The 25,086-nt window shown below is 36.2% G+C and overlaps 1 protein-coding gene across 1 annotated transcript; it reads left to right on the plus strand.

The window, feature by feature from the left end:
• The first annotated feature begins 7,133 nt into the window (after nucleotides 1–7,133).
• On the plus strand, nucleotides 7,134–14,683 carry LOC132182936 (Ribosomal protein L1p/L10e family). Its single transcript, XM_059596302.2, has 10 exons — nucleotides 7,134–7,846; nucleotides 8,014–8,091; nucleotides 8,615–8,656; nucleotides 8,750–8,852; nucleotides 9,239–9,303; nucleotides 9,391–9,435; nucleotides 9,530–9,637; nucleotides 9,736–9,823; nucleotides 13,588–13,634; nucleotides 14,431–14,683. The coding sequence occupies exons 1-10, from the start codon at nucleotides 7,235–7,237 to the stop codon at nucleotides 14,506–14,508; spliced, it is 1,266 nt and encodes a 421-aa protein (XP_059452285.2). The 5' UTR covers nucleotides 7,134–7,234; the 3' UTR covers nucleotides 14,509–14,683.
• The last annotated feature ends 10,403 nt before the right edge of the window (nucleotides 14,684–25,086 follow it).

The raw sequence follows: 25,086 nt of genomic DNA on the forward strand, positions 1-25,086 counted from the left end.
AATTCACCTAAAGTTTTGTTCTAATGTCTATTCTATATATGTGTATATAAATATTCACATTTATGTATAATCACATGAATTAAATACAACAACTATATATATATATATATAAAACAAAATGCTTTATAATTCTATTTTAATCTGTAAAATTTATAAGATGTCACACATAGTCTATCTAATCCTATTGATCATGTGTCAATTAAAACCATTGTATAACAATCATTCACATAATCACAGAAAATATGAAGGATTGAGTTCAATCAATATAAAAGACTTTCTAAGAGCATCTCCAGCAGTAAGAGGTATTCTACATAGTCAAAAAACATAATTCTCTATTTTAGCTACTCATTTTTTAATACCAACTCCAACAGATTCTTTATTTCATTCATTATTTTATTAAATATTATTTTTTAATCTTTTTTTTTTTTGATACGCGACCACTTTTGCTATCATCTTGTAAATTGCAATAGAATTGATTCACACAGCATACCTATGTGTTATTTTTATTTATTTTTATTTTTCCATTTTTAGTTTGTCAATTATATGCATGCTATTCAATTTTTTGGGGGGAATTTTTAGTGATTCAAAAGACTTGAATCTGTATCATAAATTCATGAACAGAGAAGAGAGAAGATAGAGAAACGTTGAGGGAGGGAGAGAAGAGAGAGAAAATAATGTGAAAATAATATTATATTCAACAATCTAGTGTGCTACAATGAATAGCAATATGAAGCTATTCACTGTAGCAGTTAAGGTATAATAGCTAATATGAAGCCATTCTGTTAGAGTAAAAAAAAAAAAAAGAACAAAAATAGCTAAATGTAGCTAATATCTCCCTTTTAGCTACACTGCTGGAGATGCTCTAAGACAAGAGAAGAATTACTTAATGATTGAATATAAACATTAAGATCAATTCTCACAATTATATATGCATGATAAAATACAATTAAACCATTATTACTTGGAAATGGCTACATCAACTCCCTATTACCAAATTAGCCACTCATCCTAGTACTGGTATGGCCTCCTGCCAAGTTCCTCTTCTCTTCAACTCTCCAAGCCTCCAAGAAGATTTTTGTATCTAAATCTAAACACAACTCTCTAAAAGGCTTAGATGTCTATTTATAGGAGTAAAATAGCCCTAGGAATCCCTAGAAGAATCGTAGACAAGCTCCTAGTTGGATTAGGAGACTGAAAAACCCATTCCAAAGAGGATTTGGAGTGTTGCCGGATTTTGGACGACTGAGTGCGCTGGAGCCCATGGATTGTGCGCTCGAGCTAAGGTGATATGCGCTCGAGCCTAGATTTGGGGGTGCTCGAGTGCATGTGCGCTCTAGCCCTTCTTCTGTGGGCTCGATCCCAGTGCTGCCAATGGCTTCCCAAAGTGCGTTTTCAGCCCAAAATTAATGGTTTTTCTTGTTTTCTCCCTAAGAACCTGAAAACACTAAAACAAAACAAAATCAAACAAATAACAATGCAAAGGAATTAACATATGGGAGTTAAGGGGATTGAATGTGCAACATTCGGTGCTTATCAATATTGAACAAACTAATCTAACTAACTTTCTTACATGTATTACACATTTAACACGTGTGGAATGAATAACAAACCCAACTGTCTAACCAACTTAATCAACTAAACTAACTGTAAAACTAACTAACAGTTTTAGTTTAATACAATTTAATAAAATTGATAAATAAAATCCTAATATAAAATTAACAATCAGCGGGAATTGTAACAATCTTTTCTTTTGTACTTCTATTATCTAAGAACGGGTAAAATTATGATCAAGCGGCACTACTTCAATATTATTTTTGATATTTTCCTTATTTTAGTTTTTACCGAAAATATAGGTAAATATTGTCTAACTTCATAAAAACTCGCTCCTCCGAAGAAAGGTATTTGGAGAAATCTACATAGATAGCACCAAAACACGATTTTTCCTTTTCTTCTACTTCCAGAAAAATTCTTCCAACGATTTCTTCATGGATGTTATTTTCAACTTCACCATTTTCTTCAACAGAATCGTCAATTTTTGTGGTAATCGTGATAAATTGCACCTGTGGTGGAGAAAGCGATAGCTGTTCTTCCATTGATGTAGTCATTGGAACCAATGATTATGGATGCACATATTTTTCTTTGACAAAAACTCTCCTCTTTTAACCAAATTAACGGCTTCCACATCTCTTTCACCATAATTAATATTATCTTCATAAGTGGAGTGCCTATTTGGAGATTTATAAATATGGTTACGGACAGGTTGAATGCAAATTACGTCATCATCAAAGAACATATCAACATATGAAAACTGAACGGGTTTCACTTGGATCCCATAGTCATCTTTGGCATCATTGTCCTTGTGATTCCAATGGGAACCCATCTGCATGCATTCCAACGTCTCCCACATCTGATGCATCTCCTGTTGCATCATATGTATCGTCTGCTGGAGCTCTTGGACTTTGGCTCTCAAATGATCCTATGATCGCTTGATGTATTGTTGGTAGTTGGATCTCGAAACAATCTCTTTCATGAACGGCATCGTTATAGAAGTTGTTGTTGTAGTATACGTTGGCCATCAAATCCATATAATGTCGGCTCGGATACCCCATGATTTCGGCTCTCAAAAGAGCCCCTCCCCTACAAGCGACGTTGTTGGAGAAGTTTGTCACTGTTGCACTGATTGGCTACCATCAGGATAAAGTCTATTCTAATACTAACTCACGTAGCGGAAGACTAAGGTAACTAATCAAAGAGCAGCGTCTTTGATTCTACAAAGAGAAGCGTCTTCGTCTTCTACCCAAAAGATAAAATAAGCTCGCATGCTAAAAGAAAGATAAAACCCCACAGAGTATTTAAGAAAAAAATTCTCTAATTTAATAATAATTTAATTTATAAGTTTTACATTGTTAGGTTTAGGTTTGACCTAATTCAATGAAAAATCTTATAATTAGTTTGGTGTTTTAAAACCATGGAAAAAGGAGTAAAGTGTTTTTGGTGTTGGTAAACGCTCCTCTGTTTTCCTGTCAGGAAGCACGTCATGACGGGCTCATGACAATGCTTGTAGAAGTGCTCTCTGGTTTCCCATCACGAACCACATCATGACGGGCTTGTAACGAGATAGGAGATGGACCTCATTGTTTTCCCGTTAGCTGCTTCATCAGGACGGACATGTAACGGGACTAAAGCTAAACTTACTATTTTTCCGTCAACTGCTTCGTCAGGACGGACATGTAATGGGACTGAAGCTGAAATTACTGTTTTCTCATCAGCTGCATCGTCAAGACAGGCTCATAACGGGACTAAAGTTGGAATCCTTGTTTTGTTGTCAGATGGATTGTCAGGACGGGACACGTGACGCACATCAAGAATATCCTTACTAGTATCTCGTCAGATGCTCCGATAGGACGGACTCGTGACGAGGATGAGATCTTTTGTTCTTCTTGTCATGATGGCACTCCTTTCTTGTTAAGCCGTGAATATTTTTAGATCTCAAATCTGATAAGTTTTGCTCATCATGTCTTAACGAGAAATGAGTCACGTTAAGACGTGAAGAGTAAAATGTCTTCCCTATAAAAGGATTTTTTGTCACTATTCACTTCAGACTTTTTGGGAAAATTTTCTCTAAGCAATCTCAAAAGTTCTCTCCGAGCACCGTGTCTTGGGAGTTGATTTTACAAGAGAGGACGTGATAAAGCTTCAAGCTGTCCTTTTTTCTTTGTTGGTTGTTGTTTATTCCATTATACTCAATGATGTCGTTTGCTACAAGGTGAAAGAGTCTACCAAAGGATTGGTAAGGAGATGCACTCCATGAAGTGTTGGGAATAGGATTGCAAATCAAAGTATTTGCGTAGCGGAAGGAATCAAATTCCCATGCCAAGATCTTTTATGAAGAACAATTGCTATTTCTGAAGAACACTTACTTGAATATCAACGGCCACTTTTGGCTTTGGGCAAAAATCATTTTGCTTCTCCAAGAACATGTTCTTTATAGTTCAAGAACACAAAGAACAATTTCTTCTTTCTTCAAGAACACAAAGAACAAGTTCTTCTTTCTTCAAGAACACTATAGATCTCAAGGATATAGAGACCTCTAGATCTTCTCACCATTGAGTGATAATAACCAAGAGAGTGTGGGCTCTTACTTGATTCTTCAAATCTTAAAGTTTTGTTCTTCGTGAGTTAACACAAAAAACTAATATAGTTTTTAGAGAGTTTCTGAAAACTATGTATCAAGATAACTTGATTGAATGATTTGAGAGCCCTAGGCTCCTCTCTATTTATAGGCATATCAAGGAGGCAGATAATTAGTTTTAAGCAATGTGGGACAACTTGCAAAAGAAGACTCCTAGTCATACTAGGAGTAGCATGGACGGCTAGGGTTTAAACCCTAGCCTCCATGCTTGGCCGTGTGGTCCATGGAGAATTCTTCATAGGCCATACAATTTCTTGCCTTGGGAATTGGGCTTGGGTTTTACCCCAGGTCTTTTTCTTTGTCCCCAACATAGGCCCAGTAAATAATTCCTAGCCTTAAGTTTTTTCACTTATGCTCATTTGGCCTCTAGGTTCAATTCCAAGCCCAATTGCACCAAATCTCTTTAGCCCATGTTTTAAATAAATAAAACACTTAGTCCAATAAATAAGAAAGTTTTATGGTTAAATTACATCAGCTTGGTGAGAGACTTAAAGAAAAAAATATTATTGGCTTAAATATATTTGTAATCATGTCATCCAGACATTTATTACGCTACAATATTTTAATCACAATTAATTCTACTAAATGATTGTAACTGAACTCCAATAAATATTTTTGATTAAACAACTAATCCCTTTGACTTTTAACTTATGATTCCTCCATGAAATATTTCGTAGCAGAATTAAGGCTAAGGATAATGCCACTTAATTCTCTACCTCTTTATCCTTGAGTCATTGATTTTAAGTTATTCTCTTACATGTGAAAAACACATGTATATATTTTCGTATGCCAACCAAAATGAGTTGGCTGAAGACTCTGAGAATAATATCCATAAAATCTATCTCAAGGGCAAATTTCTTGTCGCTTTGTCTACTAACAAAAGATTTGGATTTCCTCTTGAAGTTGGTGTTCTCACAATGTTAAATATGATTACCTAACATATTGAGTTTCTGTTGACCGATGATAGGTCTCATTCTTAGATACATCTAAGTAATCAACACTTCATATTTGAGTTCACAAACTTCTCAGGATTTAAGGCCACGTCTTATGGTCGACATTTGGCCTCAATATGTGACATTAAGGACAGGTGTCGCCATTTTACACGTGCTGACATGGAGATGCGTTAAATATTTGGACGGAATATGGACGGAATTACCAAATGGGTATTTTCAATAATCACAAGTACTAGTTGGGACACTTTTTGAAATTGAGGAGTCTAGTATCTACTGCTAGTACTACAATGGCTTGGACTAGAAGTGGGCAAATACACGCAAAACCCACGATACTCGCCCCGCCATGCCCATTTTCTTTAATAAAAATGTGGATCCGGGTTAGTTTTTCAATTATCCGCATGGGTTGGGTCGGATTGCGGGTTGATTTTTTAAAAAAAATCTGAATACCCGACCCACATACTTACCCTAAACCTAAAAACCTAATACCCACACACTAACTCATCCATATGCCTCTTCATGCCACTTTCTCTCCCTCTTTCCTATGAGCCCTTCTCTTTCTTTTTCAAGTCTACGCCTCTCTCCCGCTCTCTCATCCAGTGACTCAATTTGCGCATCTGAGTGATGCAAACCCGCCCAAACCCGCATCACTTGCCCCACCCCGCAAAACCCAACGAATATTACTCATTAGTCATTATATCCAAATTGCGGGTATAATTTTTAGGATATAAGTTTTCTTCAAATCAGTTTGGAGGAAATATTCTCCAACCGAGGTAAAATAGTGTCAAGTCTCAATAAATATTTAAAAGACACATTAAATTTAGTTTAAGTTGATAAACTATTATTAATGAGGTTAAGAATTTAATATACATTTTAAATATTTATAAACACTTAACACTATTTTACATAAGTAAGAAGATTCTATCCTAAATTTTAATACTCGTAATATGCGAGAAAGGGTACTAAAAGGATCTGGCTTCTATGCGGTAGTGAAAACTACCGCATAGATGCTGTAGGCCAAAACGCTATCGTTTAGGTTTGGTAAAATAAGGCAGCACGTGAATTTTACGCCGTTTCAAAACGGCCGTCACAGTAAAGTTGCAGGCAAAGAAAAAGAAACCAACATGTTGAATTTGAAACGACACATGCTACATCTCGTCCGAAGTCTCCTAGATTGCTCCCAGGTCTTGTGTTTTTCTTTTTTGAATCTGCATATTCAAGGTGAACAGAAACAAAAAAATGGCATCGAGTACACTCTGTTTCCACTTTCAATACCTCTCAAATCTTACCAAAACAGGACGAATCTGAATCATTAGATAATGAAATGGTGATGCAAAAAGGAAAAGGACATAATCTCTAGCAAATCAACAAATATCTGTAGGCACAATGAAATATCAACAAAGAAGAAAAAATAATTTGGGTACTTGCCCATTTCTCTTATTCCAAGAAACCCATCAACAACTACATTTTTTTTTTTTTGACATCAACAACTACATAATTCCATAGAAAGAGCAAGATTGAAAACCCCACTTACAGTCTCCAAACCTTCTCAAAAATCAACAAACCTCACCCACAGCCCACTCTGTGTTCGAGAGAGGAGAGAGATTACATCTAATTTGCAATTGACTCTTAAGAACCACTTGTTCTTCTCAGCCTTGAACCTGTCCTCGAACCTGGCCTTGGTCTCCTTGGGGCAGTCACCTTCTTGTCCCTTGACTGAAGCACGTCCGCGGTGACCAGATCCTTGAGACTGCTAGACCCACTGTTAGTTTCTTTTTCTTTGCCTGCAACTTTACTGTGACGGCAGTTTTGAAACGGCGTAAAATTCAGGTGCTAGCACTTATTTTTCTAAAGCTAAACGATATCGTTTTGGCCTACAGCATCTATGCGGTAGTTTTCACTACCGCATAGAAACCGGATCCGTACCGAAATTAACAATACCCGCGCCGTGCCCACCCCCAAGTTGGGACTTGGGACGAGCACATGTGCTTCTTGACGTGGTCCTTCAGGAACAGCGGATAATTTCTCACCAGTGAATAAACCCTCGCAAAAACCCCGATCCTTTCTCTCTCTCTCTTACTGATCTGACTCCATGGCAGCCTTGAAGCTCCTTCTCTCCCAAGCTCGCCGCCATTGCCTCCCCAAACCCCCATTTCCACCATTCCCCCATCGATCCCTCTCCTCGTCACCGAATACTAAGCCTAACCCTAACCCAGACTTGGAAGAGCTAGCAAGACCCTCTCAACCCGTACCCATCCAAACGGTATCCTACTCTGTGAAACCCAAAGATCCCTCCACTCCAGACCAACAACAAGACCCTCCTCAATCGCCATTGCCATCGCCACCGCCTCGCCGCGAACCTCGCAGCGCGCAGCAAGAAACGCGACCGGTTTGGACCCGCGAGGACATCCGGTACGTCAAGGACGTGGCCGCGATATCCCCAGTGTCGTACCCCTCTCGTGTGGCTCCTCTTCCGGAGGACAGGACCTCCGGAGAAGGCGAAGAGGCGAAGGGGGCAAAAGAGGAGAGCGAAGAGATGGAGAGAGAGAGGAAGAGAATCGAGGCTGATGCTCGGATGAGGAGGGTGTTTAGGGTTTCGGAGGAACAGAACGTGGCGGTCCCTTTTCCAATGCTGATCAAGAAGAAAGAGAGGATAGAGAAGCCGGCTCCGCTTGATCTGATGGAGGGCATTCGCCAAGTCAAGGTCAGTGTAGACGCTCAAGCTTCTAAACTTTTTGTTTTGTTTTGTTTCTGAGAAAATATGGTAGGACATTCAAGGAACCTGAAGTCTTTGGAGAGAAATTAGGAAAACTTAAGCTTGTAGTAAAGGTCATTGCTAAAATCTTTGTGATATTTCTAGTCATTTTTCAGGCTAATTCCAAGAGAAATTTCGACGAAACTATTGAAGCACATGTAAGATTGGGTATTAAGAAAGAGCGAACGGATCAGGTACGTGCGCTAGGTCATCTGCTCACTTATTTCGAGCGTTATCTTATTTGTGTGGTGGGTTGAACGGCTTGAATTGAAACTTTTTGTGGGACTGAATTGTTGATGGTTGGTATTGTATATGGGTTTGAGCAGCTTTAATATAACTGCTAGATATTGTTGAGTTGATTCCATGTTTTGGCCATTAGATATTATTGTGTGGTCTAAACCTTTGTCTCTGGATTGCTGGTACTCAATTGTTAATTTTGGAGTGGCTCATATTATATCAACCTATTTTCTATAGTGGGCATATACAGGGCATGTTAGGCTTGTCTAAAGAGGCTGTAGTTTTTACCAATATTTTTGGATTCTGTGATCTTTTATATTTAATTCATCATGCCAAGTTCATGTCAAAAAGGATCCTGAAAGACACATCACTGTTGGTCTTCTTGATTTTTGGTGCTTACATTTTTCTTGGCATTACTGTGTTCATTTCCCAATATATTCCTCAAAGATTCAACTTACCACTATCTCAATTGAAGTGCAGATAGTACACGGTAGCCTGGTTCTGCCTCATGGTGTGGCAAAGGTATTATCTGAACCTGTGCTAAATGAACATGGTTGCTATATTATGTGCTGTATTGTATTTTGTTTGTTGCATAACCATTTTCATTTTTTGCAGGTTGTCAGGGTGGCCTTCTTTGCTGAAGGGGCAGATGCAGATGAAGCTAGAGCTGCAGGCGCTGATATTGTTGGCGGTGTTGAACTTATTGAAGAAATTGCAAGTAATGAACTAATCTTGTTGCTGCTATGTCAATAAGGTTCACTATTGTAATGTAAAATTTTACATCATCACTTGTTTAAGTTGTTCCTGGCTTTACTTTCAAACTCGTTACTTATGTTGCTTTCATTCTCCAAGCTGTCATTCCTTTTATGCTTATTGCTCTCTCTCTCTCTCCTGCTCTAGTTATTATGCTTGCATAACTATGCACTTTTTTCCCCTTATTAAGGGATATCCACCTGAAGTGCCATGTGTGCTGAAGCAAAATTAAATACTGTTATTCACTTGACCCCCTTGTTTGGTATTGCGGTATTGTGTTTACAACCTATATGTTTTAATCTGCTATCAATTTCTGATTTTGATTCATATATCTGACCATGTAATTTGCAGGCAGTCATAAGTTTAATGTTGACAAGTGTTTCGCAACTCCTAAATTGGTACTGCGTCTAAATAAGGTTATGAAAAAATTCTTGGTTTTGTAACTTGTTATTTTTCAAATAAATGGATCTTTTATTCAAAAGAGTTCTTTTACGGTTTCACAGATAGCAAGCTTTCTTAAAGAACGTCATCTATTGCCAGACCGTAAAGTAAGTTTATTATTTTTGGTTTTCTCAGTCAATGCACAGATCTGTAAATGACTTGTACTGAATCTTTCTTTGTTTCTACTATTATGTTGTATAGAGTGGTACTGTCACTAGTGATGTTTCTGGGGCAATAAAAGCAGCAAGACTAGGTCGCATTCACTTCAAAATGGACAAAACATCTATCGTGCATGTGGGACTTGGAAAGGTGCCGTATTTTCTTGATCCATGGCATAAGGTTTCGTTTCAATAGGATGCTATTTTAAGGGACTTTATCCTTCTCATCTGGTTACAATGTGCCTACAGGCCAGTTTTACTGAGGAGTCTCTACGAGAAAATATTGGTGCATTTATGAATGCTCTTTTGGTTGCAAAGCCTCCAAACTTAAAGAAGGGTAAGTGTCTTATTGTTGAATGTGTCTGCTAATTTGTTTCTAATGGGCTAAATGTCAATTTAGGTGACGCTAATTGCACATGGTAGCTTATTCGGTCACACACATTAGGGCAGATGGACCATCTGGCTTTCTCAAGCTATTCAGGCTCATGTCTAATTGTACTGATTTGCTTTATAAATAAATGAGGGAAACTTGGTACTCATGTCTAGGTCAAGTAACAATTAAACCGAAGCTTGTCTAGGCTTGCTCATGTGCTCCCTAGTCCACTCAAAGTGGCAATTATGTAATCATGTAGAAATTCAATGACAATTTAAATCAATGGTATGAACATAGAATACATATTCATAGAGCAAGAGCGAGCGAACCATTTGAAATTACTGCAGGTTTCAAAGCATGATGGGTACACCATATGTTGGTATTCTATGTTTATGTATAGATGGTATATTACATGATTTTTGCATTAGATGAAAATAAATATATCTATGGTCTTTCCTTATCAAAAAGGAGATGGAGTAGCTTAGTGTAATAGAACTTGTCTTTTTATATTTGTGCCTAAAGCTTCAACAAATCAGTTTGGGTTTGAGCCTTTGCACTTGCAATCTTTTATTTGATAAGTAAATCAAATCTCATTTAAAAGCGCAAGTAACCCAAGTACACAAAAAGTATATGAGAGACCCCAATTAGGGAGAAAAAAAAGAATACAAGTCTGGAAATTCCATAAAACTAGAAAAGTGAGGACTATTAGACACCGTCATCCAAGCATAAAGAGATTTTAACATAACAGTTGTTGACACTAGCACCGACCTCTCATAATCTTTGGAACTTTTCATTTTCTGCTCTCTCCAAATGCACCATATTAAGCATAGAGGAGCCATCCTCCAAGCTTCTAAAATGCAGTACTTTCCAAGCACTTGCATTCTTGTCTTGTAAAAGTTTGGCGAAAATAGCACTTTTGGTCAAATTGCGGTTTGACTCAGTCAAATTTGTGAATTTGACTAAGTTTTTTGCCCAAAACTGGGCAACTCACGGATTGCATTGCAGTTTTCCGCCAAGGGTGGCCAATTGTGTTCCTAGGAATGAACAATTTAGTGGTCACAAATAAACTGGGTATTCATAACTGAATCAAACAACTAAACAAGTTTCCAATAGTTCATTCCTCCGCATTTGGCATCAGCTTGTGTCAGGTTTGACCTGACATTCTTTCTGCATGCTATTGCCCTTCATTAGTCCTAGAATGTTTTTTTTTTTTTTTTATAAGTAATAATGCATTAAAGAGCGTAGAGGGGCGCAACCCAAGTACACAGATAGTATACAAGAGAGCGATTAAGTAGGGGAGAAAGAAAAAGAGAACATAAAGAGAAAATCAGGAAAATTGATCACTAAATGAGCAAACCAGCCTGTAGTCCATGTGAATAAAGTGTACAAAAAGAAGTGAATGAGGTCCTCAAGATTCCTCGATATATCCTCGAAGCATCTCGCATTCATTTCCTTCCAAAGACACCATAGAAGACAAAGGGAAGTCATCTTCCATACCACAGCACTACACGTTCTACCGCCCGCCCACCAACTAGCGAATATCTCCTTGACGCTTCTAGGCATAACCTAACACATGTTAAAGCGAGAGAAGATAACATCCCACAACTTACGCGCGACCCCTTAGTGAAGAAAGAGATGATCCATGGACTCCCCATCCGCCTCACACATACAACATCGATTAATCACAACGATACCTCTCTTCCGAACATTATCCAACGTGAGAGGTTTCTCAAGGGCGGCCGACCATGCGAAAAATGCCACTCTCAAAGGAGCCTTGGTGCGCCAAATGCCACTCTCAAAGGAGCCTTGATGCGCCAAATGCTTTTCCACGGGAAGTGGTTAGGCTCCTTAAAGGCAAGCATCCTATAGAATGAGTGTACCTCAAACTTCCCTTTTCTTGAAGGGATCCATCACATCTGGTCCTCCCCTTCCCCCTGAATCAAAGACGAGTACAAGAGCGAGAAGAAAGACCATCTCCTCCCAATCATGAATGCTACGGGTGAAAGCAACATTCCAATGAACCATCCCATTTACACACTACCGGATATCCGCAATGGAAGCATCCTTATTGCAAGCAATATTAAAAAGACCCGGAAAGGCATCCTTGAGAGGCGACTCGCCACACCAACAATCCTCCCAAAATTTGACCTTTCCCCCCAAACCAGGTTCTAATATGAAGTGACACCGAAATGACCTCCACCCCCCACATATGTGTTTCCATAACCACCCCATGCGTACCACGAGGAACTTTAGAACGCCAACCACCCCAATCCACCCCATACTTTGCCACCAAAATACTTCTCAACCAAGTTTCTTCCTCATTTGCAAATCTCCATAACCATTTCCCCAAGAGAGCTTGATTAAAAAAATGCAAGCTCCGAATCCCTAGACCTCCCTCAGCAATCGGAGAACAAACCTCGTGCCAACTGGCTAAATAGAACTTTGTCTTATCCTTGAACCCCCCCTCAAAAAAATCCCGTTGAATCTTCTCAATGCGCTTCGCCACGGAAATAGAAATGGGAAAGAGAGACAAAAGATAGGTGGGAAGATTGAATAGGGTGCTCTTGATGAGAGTGAGCCTCGCCCCCTTGGACAAATATGAACGCTTCCAAGGGGCCAACCTTCTAGCAATTTTCTCCAACATGTCATCCCAAATAGCCAACTGCTTGAAAGACGCCCCTAGCGGAAGACCCAGGTACTTCAAGGGCAAAGAACTAGTACCACAACCCCAAACACCAGCCAACTCATCCGTCTCTACCGAATCTCCAACTGGGACCAAAACAGACTTGGCCCGGTTAACTTTTAACCCTAAGACCGCCTTGAAGCCAATAATGAGAGCTTTAATAAATCTAACATGTTCAGAAGCTTAGTCTTAGAATGTTACATCAATGGAACCATTTGGAATCCATGAGGAAGCAAGAGTGTGCCTCCATCATTTTGATAGCTGATACAAGCTGGATTTTGAGGTTGTTATAAGCTCTCTCCCAACTCAAATGAAGCAGTTTAGGCTTTCCTCCAGATTGAGTCAAACTGAAAGAGCCTAGCATTTAGCGTGGCAGCTCATGTACAGCCCTATAGGAGCTGTGTAAGCAAATTGATTCAGTGATTTCAAGTTGCCGAGATGACCCTAAACAAATCTAATTTAGTTAGAAGTTCTATGCAATACTAATTTAAAAAAACAAAAAAAAACAAAAACAAAAACAAACAAAACAAAACAAAACAAAAAGTAGTTCTATGCAATCAGCTGCATGACCTTTGCATTTTTAAATCACATTGCAAGAAATACTGAAAATTTATGGTACTTCTTGTGGTATGACAAATTTCCATTTGCCAAAGAGAATTTTGTTTTTTGTTGGCCAGCATTGCTTTGTTTTAAAGATATAAAAGTGCTTCTGGCTGTATTTGCTTATAGCATCAGTTATCCAAATGTATTTGCTTATAGCATCAGTTGGTAGAAAAAATTTGCAATTTTCAAGGTTATTAGGAAAAGAAAAGAAGTTATTCGAAAAGTTAATGGTGCCATTTTCCAAGGTTATAGAGTAGGGAGATTGAAGTGTTGGACCAAAAAACCAAAGAATAATTTTATTTTTAGTAACAGAAGGTCGTGTAGTTGTTTGGAGATCTTTTCCTTTAAGCGGAGAGTGAATTTGGTGCATAGATTCTGGGTCAGATGGCCTGGATTTTGTATATCATGTCTTTGATAAATATTGACCCCTTTTTTTTGACAGCTTCCAAGTATGCCGGATATGTGAACTCGTTCCATATATGCAGCACGGTAAGCTCATAATCCTTGTTCTTGATTAATTTGGTGTTGATAATGGCTTTCCTTTTCATGAGGCTTATATTGAAACCTTTCATTCCACTTCTACTAAGGTTAGCTTCCTTTTTCCTTTTCTTTTGTTCTTTTTTTTTTTTGAAGAGGGGGGAGATTTGAAGTCATAAAGCAATGAAAATAAAAAAATCTTAAGATTTAAGAAATTTGAGAAAATGTTTAGTGTTCTCTTTCATGATTTTTCCATTAGGGTCGTTTTCTCCTCCCTATTACACCTAATTCAAAAAGAGAGGTTTGTAGTTGGGCATATAAACACATACACACGTTTGTGCATGTGTTTCATCATGTATTGTATTTACAGGAGAATGTATCATGATAATTGGTGTAATTAACTATTATCTCCAATAAAGTTATCATTTTTCCTGTTTTTATTTTAATGCTTGTGTCAACTGGTAATTTAAGTTTAAATTACTAAATGTATAAGGGTTTATATAACATCACTAAGTTTTTCTTTTGAACTGGTTGTTTTATTATACTCTATAAATTATGCGCGAACTGTTTCTTGGGGAGAAGTTGGTAGAAAGTGGGAAAGTTGTAGATGTTTTGACCTTTAAACTAGAGAGTTGGCAGACTTATTAAACTTAATAATAATAATAATATTTAATTAGGGGATTAGCTTAATACTGTAGTACAAGATAAATGCTTCTTGTATCTGATATTGTTAATAGCTACCGTCATGCATACTCGTTGTTTTTTACATGGTTTTTGAAGTTATCCTCCATTGGTTGGTTACATGTAGATGGGTCCAGGATTCCCCATTTCAATGCAGTCATTATCCAAAGCTGCAGATCACTACAATAAAGTCCACCTTAAGTGATGCGGTGGCGGTGACAGTTCAATATAGATTGAAGTTTTTCCCTTTTACGAAGTGAGGTTTCTGTCTCTCTCTCGAGCAAGATTTTGGTATAAAATTATGTAAGAATAGTTGAATTCTGGCTAGGATTCAAAGAGCAAGATTGTGATATAAAATTATGTTACTTAGAATAGTTCAATTCTGGATTGGATTATCAACTGATTATCAATTTAGTTTTACCTTTGCTAAAATATGCTGGTGTTATTTGAGCACTCTAGCTATGGTATTGGGCAGTATCATTTGAATTTTACTATTTTCTTATTTTAACTTATTATTATCATCATCATTAGTACTCTTAAAATTAGCTCAACAAAGGAATCTTTATACAATAAACTAACTTTATGAGGTGGTTGATGCAAAATTTGATTGGGGTACGGGTGCTCACTGCTAATCAGATGTGTTTCAATTGGGCAAGTTTGGTCTTACGTAGATCCAATTTGGTTAGGATTGATTTAGTATTTCTCTTTCTAATATGACAGATGAATGTAACTTTATATATATGTTCCAAAGTATATTTGGATTCAAATTAATCGTAGGATTGAATTTCGAGTTGACATGATCGGACTTGAATTATGATTTTTCCACTACACTTGCACATTGATTGTGATATCAACGATGATCATTGAAAGCTTTTTCTTTTGGCCGGTAGGTCATTGGAATATTATGAGAGCTCAATTAACGGATTTTTATTTTTAATTATACAACGTTTCAATAAACTTTTTCAATATGAATTATGGGTGATTTAGTGAAAATGCGATTATCTCTACTATTATTGAAGAAGAATTCAATTAGTTTTCAGTTATAAAATTGTGGAAACTTTGTTTATCATTAAAATTAGGGTAAATATAAAAACAAATTTCCCATTATATTTGTTTTTAATTTCGCTTTTTAAATTCATAATTTTTTTCCCGATTTTTAATTGGGTCTAGTGTGTTTTCCTTTTAATTTAGTAATGCTTGACAATGCCATGTCAGCATTTTTGTCACATCATATTAAAATAATAATTTTTTTTTTTATTTTACTAAAAATTGTTTCTTTTTTCTTTTAAGAATTTATTTTTTGAATAAAATTTTTAAAAATATATATTATTTTAATCTGACATGGTAAAATTTTTGATGTGGCATTAACAAACATTACTAAATTGGACGGAAACACAAAAATTCAATTTTTAGATTTAAAATTTGAGTGAATGATTTGTAATGACAGTTTACTCAGATTTATTTTTTTATTTACCCTTAATATTATGTTACAGATTACCTATATATTAATGAAATTGCATATTTTGATATAAATGTAAAGGGGAAAATCGATTTAGTTGATCCAATGGTACCCGGATTTTTTTTTTTTTTTTTCTCTCTCTCTTTTAACGAATAAATAGCATTAAGATTTTTAACTACTCTTTACCAATTGATCACCTACTTTACTATTATTTTCTTTTTGTTTTCAATACCTCAGAAGTTGCTCGTGGCCGCTTAAGCACGTGAGCCAAATTGTGGTTTGAAGTGCCTAAGTCGCTTATTATTATTATTTTTTTTACATGTTCGTATAAGAGGGGGGAAAGGGAGATGAGATCCGATTTTGCCTTCATTTTTATAAGGCGTGGTCTCTAGCCGAGTAAGCTAACCTTGAGAACTAGGAGATGTGCTTTTGATTTAAAGTAATTGAAAGAATAGTTTTGGTTTATGGGAAAAATATTGTTAAGGTTTTTTAGGGTTAATCTTTTATCAAATAAAATTTTATGGTTTCAAATTTATCAAATTACTCTTTAAGGTATGCTCTGTTATCAATTTATCAATCTCATGCAGTTAGGATTTTTAACAAAACTTGTGACATATAGGCGTAAGATCATGCCAAATCCAATAAAATAGCTCCATGCGTGCAAAAGTGTTTCAGCTTAAAAAAAAAAAAAAAAAAAAAAACAAACAAACAAACAAACAAACAAACAGAGAAAAAAAAAAATTTTAAAGGAGAAAACTATATTTAACCTCGTGAACTTTCATCTCTTTTGTAATCATCCCTCTAAAGTTTAAAAACTCTCAATTTAGTATATCAAACTTTAAAAAGTTTACCCTTCTGATAAGATTTTCTGTAGCCAAGAAAATTCTCAAAATATCCCTTTAAAAAAATTAATTTAGGTAATTTTGCAAGGGTATCATGGTCATTTCACTATTTTGCCATATGATTTAACCTCAAACCCTAATGCGAGGGGTAACATTGCAAATTTATTAAAGTTTGGTACACTAAATTAAAAGTTTTTGAACTTTAAGGAGAGTGATTACAAAAGAGATAAAAGTTCAGTGAGATTAAATGAAGTTTTCCAAAAAAAAGTGGAGGGAGGGCGGGAAAGACCCACCAACTAATATAAAGGGAGGGGGTAGGGTTGTCACACTGCCTCCTCTAGCAGTGAGGGTGTGGGTGGGTGGGGTGCATTGTAAGGCCCCAAAATTGAATCGATCTACTGGTCGTACCTCTAGATCAATTAACTAGTAATTGACCGGTGGTATCACCTATCAAACATAATAGAGTAAAATATGTGCAAAGCAGAAATACATGACCTGAGATTATTATAATAATAACTATCCGTAAGTATCATTAGTTATAGAACCAAAGCCTCCAACAATATTCTTATGGTCATTAATGAATAACTAACTAGACCTGATAATGCGAGTCGTTCGCTTGGGGTCTTCTATTGTGATCGATTACGTAAAATTTAAAAATTTATTTTATGCAGCAGAAATAAAGATAATTCCCAAGACCTTGAGCCTTCAAGAGAAACATGGCAAGATTTAAACAAACATAAGTCAGAGCCTACTTACATGTAGCTTCTGCCTCTCCTAGGCATTGGGATGTAGGACTATGCATCCATTCTTCAATAGATGTGGGGCTGAGCAATCCACGTTCAAGCATATTTGCAAATTCGAAGTATGAATCAATGTTCATCCCATCTTGCTCTTCATCTTCCTCACATTCTTCGTTTTCTTCGTGAACTTGAAGAACTTCTTAATGATCTTCGTAATATTCTTGAAGAACATCTTTGATAATCTTGAAATTCTTTTAGAACTTCAAAATCTTCAAATAATTTAGGACACAATTTTTCCATTAGATCTTGTCTTTGATGAATGAACATGACTATAAGTGTAGGCTCACGAACTTTTTCCTCAAAGACTAGAGAAAAAACTAGAAACAAAACTTATAATACTGGGAAGAGTGTTGTGTTTTTCAATTCTTCTATTTTCTTTTCTATTAGACCTCTACTTATAATACTGGGATTCTTGGAGAGTTAGGATAATAAACCGTATAGGACTGGGATTAGAAAGTCAGGCAAGGGGGGTCAAAATAGCCTCCCTTGCCCCACCACATACACAGCCATAATTCTCCCCATGCGCTAGCCTACTCCCACATTCTTTAGTACTTGGGCTTTGGTTTTATCCTTAAGCACAATGCTCCTTTAACTTTACTTAACCCTTCAGAATTAATTTTATTGAGCTCATAGCTCAAGCCCAAGCTTCTTAAGAATTAAATCCTTGAGCCCAATGCTCTTTTAATTCTTAAGCCTATAGGAATTAAATTATGAGCCCAAAACTAGATTTAATTTCCTAAATTCAATTTTCTTCAATTAGTCACTTAGATTAATAAATCTTTTTTGCCTATATTTTATTAAATCAAACATCACAAGTAAATAAAAATATAACTGATGAACAATATAAATGCAAGTCAATTTACATTAGCTCAAAGAGGGACCTAAAGAAAAAATAGCATTAGCTTAATAGGCTTGTGACCATGTCTTCCTAGACCATGTCACACAACTCTATTTAATCACAATTAATTCCACTAAATAATTGTGACTGCACTTTAATAAGTATTTTTTATTTAATCAATTAATTCTCATAACATACTTATTTATTGCATGTTACCCCTCTATGGAATCATTCTATAGTCGAACCAACGTTTATGTACTGTCACTTTCTTCACTACCTCTTTTTCTTGAGTCACTAATTTAAATTTATAATTATCCTCATGTACTTTGTCAGAATGCATCTTACCTTGTACATGTATAAGTTTCAATATACCCTATGAAACACCAAGGCCCAAGCTTCAAGATAATTTTTTCGATTAAATCTAAAACAAGGGCAATATTCCTTATTGCTTTGTTCGTTGACAAATGATTTTGATTCCTTCTTGAAGCGAGTGTTCCAACAATGCTACATGCGATTATCCAACGTATTGAGTTTATTTCGACTGATGATAGGTCTCACTCTTTGATACATCAAAGTAACCTACACTTCACATTTGAGTTCACGAACTCCTTATGATTTAAAGTAAATGCGATAAGCCATCGTACGCGTACATCTTTTGATATGATAGCATTTATAAACAAATGATGATTCACGTAATCCATTCGGGGTATGGCACAATTCTGCCAATACCCAACACATCAACCCGAAGCCAACCCGCCTCTCCTAACTAAGATAGGTCGTTAAGGTTCAATATGTTATAGCCTAAATGGAGTTTTCAGTTCCATTTATGACAATGAACAATTCATTTAATAAACTGCAAAGACCTTTGAGTATCATCTTCTGTGTGTTAATACCTTTATCTATACCATAACTCAAATATATTGCATCTTAGGGATCTCACATGCATATAATCAGATAATGCACAATCATACATACATGACAAGTAAGAATAAGTGTATATATATCCATTGTTCTATAATAATAATCAGAGAATAAATCATATTTATCTAAACGTTATCCAACCAATTGGAGTATTGGACACAATTTCAAAAATCTTCATCCTAACGAACTTTCTTACTCTATACTCTGGCAACTAGCGAAACCACAAAACACCAAAGTGTTTGACAAATGGAATGAAAATAACTGCATAAGTCCATGACTTGGTAACCAAATATTACCAGTTGATTATGCAATGAGCTTATGAGTGATAGTTTACAACTTGGGATAATATACTTAAGTTTTTACAAATATAATGTGTATTATCTCCGTTATTATGCCATAAAAATGTAGTTTATTTTAATGAAATACTAGGGCATAATATGTATATAGTAAATCATAACTATTCTCCATATGGTCTATCAAAGCTCTTATGCCCTCATTAGTAGGGTTGGCGTTGTCCTGAGGAATTTGTAATACAATACCAGTGCCTTCGGATATCATATGCATATCGTCCACTCAGTAGCAGCCCAACCGAGTCCGACCTCTGGTGGCCCACTCTGCTAATGACATCCTCATATAGTATCACCACTCAAACATAGTTGCGCCGGTCCAAAAATAACCATTGGATCCAAGGCCAAATATAAACAATAAACATATTTTGACCATATAGTCAAGCCTATATAATAAGCTCATGACCATTATACTACACATACCGGTGTACCTATCATATAATGCAAATATTATTCATTTATCATAGTTAAAAATTTATTTATCAGTATAAAAGTAATATGCTCTAAACATATTATTGAAAAGTTATGTATGCTTAGTCATCTGACATATCACATGTTTTAATAAAGCAGTTGTAAGTATTTACTAACCTCTTCTGCTCATCCAAACTCTCGAACATCTCAAACACCCTCTACTGCAAAACATATTCTATCATTATACACATTAACTCAAGAACCTATTTTATGTTGAAAAGTAATGTATGTAGGGGTGGACAAAAACCCGCCCAACCTGCATACCCGCCCCGCCCCGCGCAGTTTTTATGTGTATTTTTGGGAGTTTAGGAATTTCACCAACCCGTGGGGGGGCGGGGCAGGTTGCGGGTATAGTGATTTTTTTCCTACAAGTACCTGCCCCGCCCCGATTTTACCCGCCCATTAGTAACCTAACCCTAAAAACCCAAAAAATCTTCCTCTTTTCACTCATCTCACACAGCACAGCAGCCTCCACCCTCTCCTTCTGATCTTCTTCTCCTTCTTCCCCTCTAATTCTTCTCCTTCTTCCCATCTGATTTTCTTCTCCTTCTTCCCTTCTAATTTTCTTCTTCCCTACAAAACTACAATGAAATCAAAGAAAGCAAAATGAGAACGAAGAAAACGACGACAAAGCTCTCCGATCCTACTCCCACTGCAGGTAAACCTATTCTCTCTCCCTCTCTCTAGTCTCTACGATCTGTTTGCTTGCCAAGAAAATCCTTGGGAGCGTGGAAGAGAAAATTTTGATGCTTTGGATTCTTACTCGCAATACCCGACCCGCTCAACCCACCCCCGCAAAACCCAAACCCGCTCGGATAGAGTTCATTTTACGCGAGTTGCGGGTTGAATTTTTCGAACCCGCAAGGGAGCGGGGCGAGTAGGGAAAAGGCCAAACCGCCCCGCCCCGACCTATGCCCACCCCTAAATGTATGCTTAGTCATATGACAGATTACATGTTTTATTAAAGTAGTTGTAAGTATTTACTAACCTCTTCCGCTCATCCAAACTCTCGGACATCTCGAACTCCCTCTACTGCAAAACATATTCTATCATTATGCACATTAACTCGAGAACCATGTAAAACCCTAATCAGGAGCTAGACATGTTGAACCATCATTAAAAATATAATTATCCATTTTGGGCACTGTCAAAGGTGTATAACAATCAAACGTTCAAGCAGATACCATGGAACGTTCGATAGGTACCATAATGCATGTAAAACTCTAATCTCCCCTCTAACACCTACCAAACATCAACTGAAGCTTCTAACAATTTAATAAAAACATGTTAAATCATAACTACATGATAAATCTTGGAAAACAAGAGTAAGTTCATAATTTTTTGGAAAATTGTTTACTTTTGAGAGAGGTAAATAATAAATGCCTCATGTCATATTTAAAACTTGTAAAAATAATTGTAAATCACATGGTCAGAATATAAACGGCATGAAAACGAGTAAGGTTCAAGGTTTACTTTAATGATTTAGAACAACATTAAATCACCTTCTTCTCTCTCTAGAATCTCTTTCTCTTTCTAGATTTTTGGGTGGAAGAGGTGCATGTAGGTGAATGGGGTTTGAGGGGTCATGAGGGGTGTATTTATAGAGTCGGTGGAGTGGATAAGATTGGTTGATGTGGCTAATAAGTTAAATTTGCTTTTTATGCATCATCGAACGTTCAGTGTACTCTTGTACTAACGGTTCTAGGGTTTTACTCGAATGTTTCAACAAATATTCGAACATTCGAGTCTAGGGTTTCGTCGAATGTTCCAGGGTAACTTCGAACGTTCAATGAGAGTTTAAAGATTTATAAAATGATTTAGCCCCTTTTGAATTATGAGTGTTTTTATAGAATATGACTTAATGTAGGTAAATGCATTTTCTATTATTATTACCTTGATTAATAATTGGGGTATTACATGCGTAAAACCACTACCTAAACTAAGGTTAAGAAGACCCTAATGAGGGCTTAGGGAGTTATTAAAGGGCAATGAACATTGATGCATGTGGAGTATCACACTATAGGTTCAATATCACTGCTCTTCAAGAACCATCAAGTGAAGATGAATGAGCTTCCACAATCCAACAAATCATAGCTCAATGACTCTTTTGTCTTTTTTAAAACAACTTTTGTTATTAAAGTAATGGCACAAAAGGAAAACAAACAACTACATTTTTACTTTAGAGTGTATTTGTTTGTATTCATGTGCTAGAAAGTATAAACCAAAAACTATGCTCTCTTTTAGTGTGAGAACCTATCTATACTCTCTTTTTTTACACATGTACCTACTCAATTACCTAATACTTTGGTATTAGTTAAACTGATTGTATTAAGAGATATGTGCTTATAGAATAATTTATATATTAAATCGTTTTATATAATGATTTTGAGAAAGAATTTGTTTATTTTGTTTTGTTTCTTTAAAGGAACTTTTGCTATTTTTTGGGTGCGTGAGAAATGGTGGAAAGTGAAAGAAAAGAGAAATTTTGGTTTCTCGAATCATAATTGAACTACTTTGTTCACATATTGCAGGATATTGACAATTTTCTTTTTCTTTTCTTTTCATAAAGAACAAACAATCTTAAAATCACTTTACTTTTTATTTGGGGTTATGAAAATGGTGAAAAATGAAAGAAAATAGTTTTTCTTTTCTTTTCTTTTCTTTTCTTTTTTGTGCGTTTTGTTTCAACCGGTGTGATTCAACTAAAGTGAAAACAGGGTAGGGTTTGGAGAAAGACTTTTTTTTTTTTTTTTTTGTAAGAAATAAAATATTTAGTTTTATTCTCCTTTGAATGGTTGACAAAGGGAAGAAAATGAAAGGCAAGAGAATTCATGGGCTTTGTTTCTACAAATGAGAATTGAATTAAGTAGCGCACCAACTGGGGATTTAAAATTTTCATTACTCCTTTTAAGCGGTTGAGAAAATAGTTGAACATAAAAGGAAAATTCAGAATTTGTGTTTTCGTGCTTCTGTTTTTCTTCTTTTTCTTTCATCTTAAGAGTGTCGCTTGTGACTATAACTTTCTATCATTTTTTTTTTCTTTTGAACTCTTTGGTGCTTTAAAATTACTCTTTCTTATCATTACTTTGATTGCTGGAAAAATGCAGAGAGAAGATAAAGTTAAAAATATTTATAAAAAAAAAATTAAAAAAAAAAAGTTGAAAATATTCATAAAAAATGCTTAAACGTGATCCACACTGATTAACTATTTTAAAGATTTCATCTTTTGCATCAGCATATGAGCTGCACAATGAGCAGGGTATTGGGTGAATTTACACAATCCAACAAGTTATGGCTTAACTACTCTGCCTATCTGTAACGCTCTCAAAATTGGACTAAACCATTTTGGTAGGGTTGTTGGTAATTCCTTCAGTTCAATTAACTGGTAACTGACTGAGGGTAGGGCTGTAAAGGAGCCAATAAACTCAACAGCTCGCTTGATACCCACTCGGTTAAGCTCGACCCGAACTCAAGGTCGACACTGTACAAGCTCGCTCGTTATTGTTGAAACTCGTTCAATTAATTAGTGATACATACCCAATTCGCTCGATTGAGCTCAACGGGACCTCATGAGTTCAACTCGTTTAAGTCGCGAATAGCCCGTCTCGTATAGAGCTCGTGAGGTCAACTCGTTTAAGGATCGAATCGCCCGGCTCGTTTAGAGCTCGCAAGTTCTTCGCCCGACCCGCTCGCTCGACAATGTGATGTCATTCATATATGCGTTTTATAAATTATAATCACAATTTACAAGTAAAAACTTAATAATTTAAATTTAAATCACGTGTGGTGATCATAGGATCAGATAATTTAACAATTAATATTGACCCATAATGATACAATCATACAAGTATAGAAATTGTTACATATATAATATATGATATATTAATTAGAAATTCAGTATGTAACTATTTCTATGGACTATGTTATTTGTTACTGTCTTAGTGATAACTTAATTAGCAGACTTAAAACACAAAAACGACACAAAATCATAAAGATAACAATGCTAAGGAATTCACATATGTAAGTTAAGAGACTTGAATGTGTAACACTCGGTGCTTATCATTAACTATTAACTAATACTAATAGACTACTTATTAAAAAAAAAAAAAAAACTATTAGACTACTAAACTACTAGTTAGTAACTTAGGGAGTCAGTATATTATTATTATATATACGGTATACACCAAGCGACTAATTTATTGATGCTCTATTAAATTCTATATTGCTTTTTCTTTTCTTTTTTTAATTTGTGAAATCAACTAGCAGTCTATGAGTCTAACATTGTTATTTGTTAATGGTGTTAAGTATTAACGATTTAACATATTAACTTAATAACACTATATGTTATATGCTATTAATTTATTAAGTATATGCTACAAATTTAGTTATTAACTTATTAATACTAAGTATATGCTATATGAATTATGTAACTTTTTCTCTCTAGGACAAGTTCACCCTAGAGGAGAAGACAACCTAGTTCCTAGTCCAAGCGGCTGTGGAAGGGATCAGAGACGACGGTGCAATGGCTAAAGACCTTACTCGTTTGTGGGGGAATTTTTCCCTTACAGAGGAAGAGGATGTGGAGGTGGTGATTCGGAAGGAGTCGATGGAAGGGGTAAAACATAGGGGGCAAACATGTCTAGTGGGAAAGCTGCTTGCTGAGAGGTTTATGAGCAAGGAGATAATCAGATCTTACATGATTCGTTGGTGGAAACCTACGGGATTACTCACGTTTAACGTATTGGGGGAAAACATTTTCTTGCTAGACTTTGAACATCATGAGGATAAGTCTAGAGTCTTGAAAGGAAGACCATGGGTATTTGAAGACAATGTTTTCTCAGTGGCAGATTTTGATGGGGTCACACCCCCCAGCAACGATTGAGTTCGAAAAAGTGCCGTTTTGGGTCAGAATGTTCAATCTCCCATTGGCATGTATGGGGAGTGACATTAGGAACCAAATAGGATCAATAGTAGGGTGTGTAGAGGAAGTGGGGACCAATGAGGATGGTATAGGATGGGGGAAGTTTCTAAGGGTGAGAATCCGGGTAGATGTAACAAAACCTCTGGCAAGAGGGAGAAGGCTGAATGTAGAAGGCAAATCAGTG

This window comes from Corylus avellana, chromosome 5 (genome assembly GCF_965113065.1).
Source record: "Corylus avellana chromosome 5, dhCorAvel1.hap1.2, whole genome shotgun sequence".
NCBI lineage: Eukaryota > Viridiplantae > Streptophyta > Magnoliopsida > Fagales > Betulaceae > Corylus > Corylus avellana.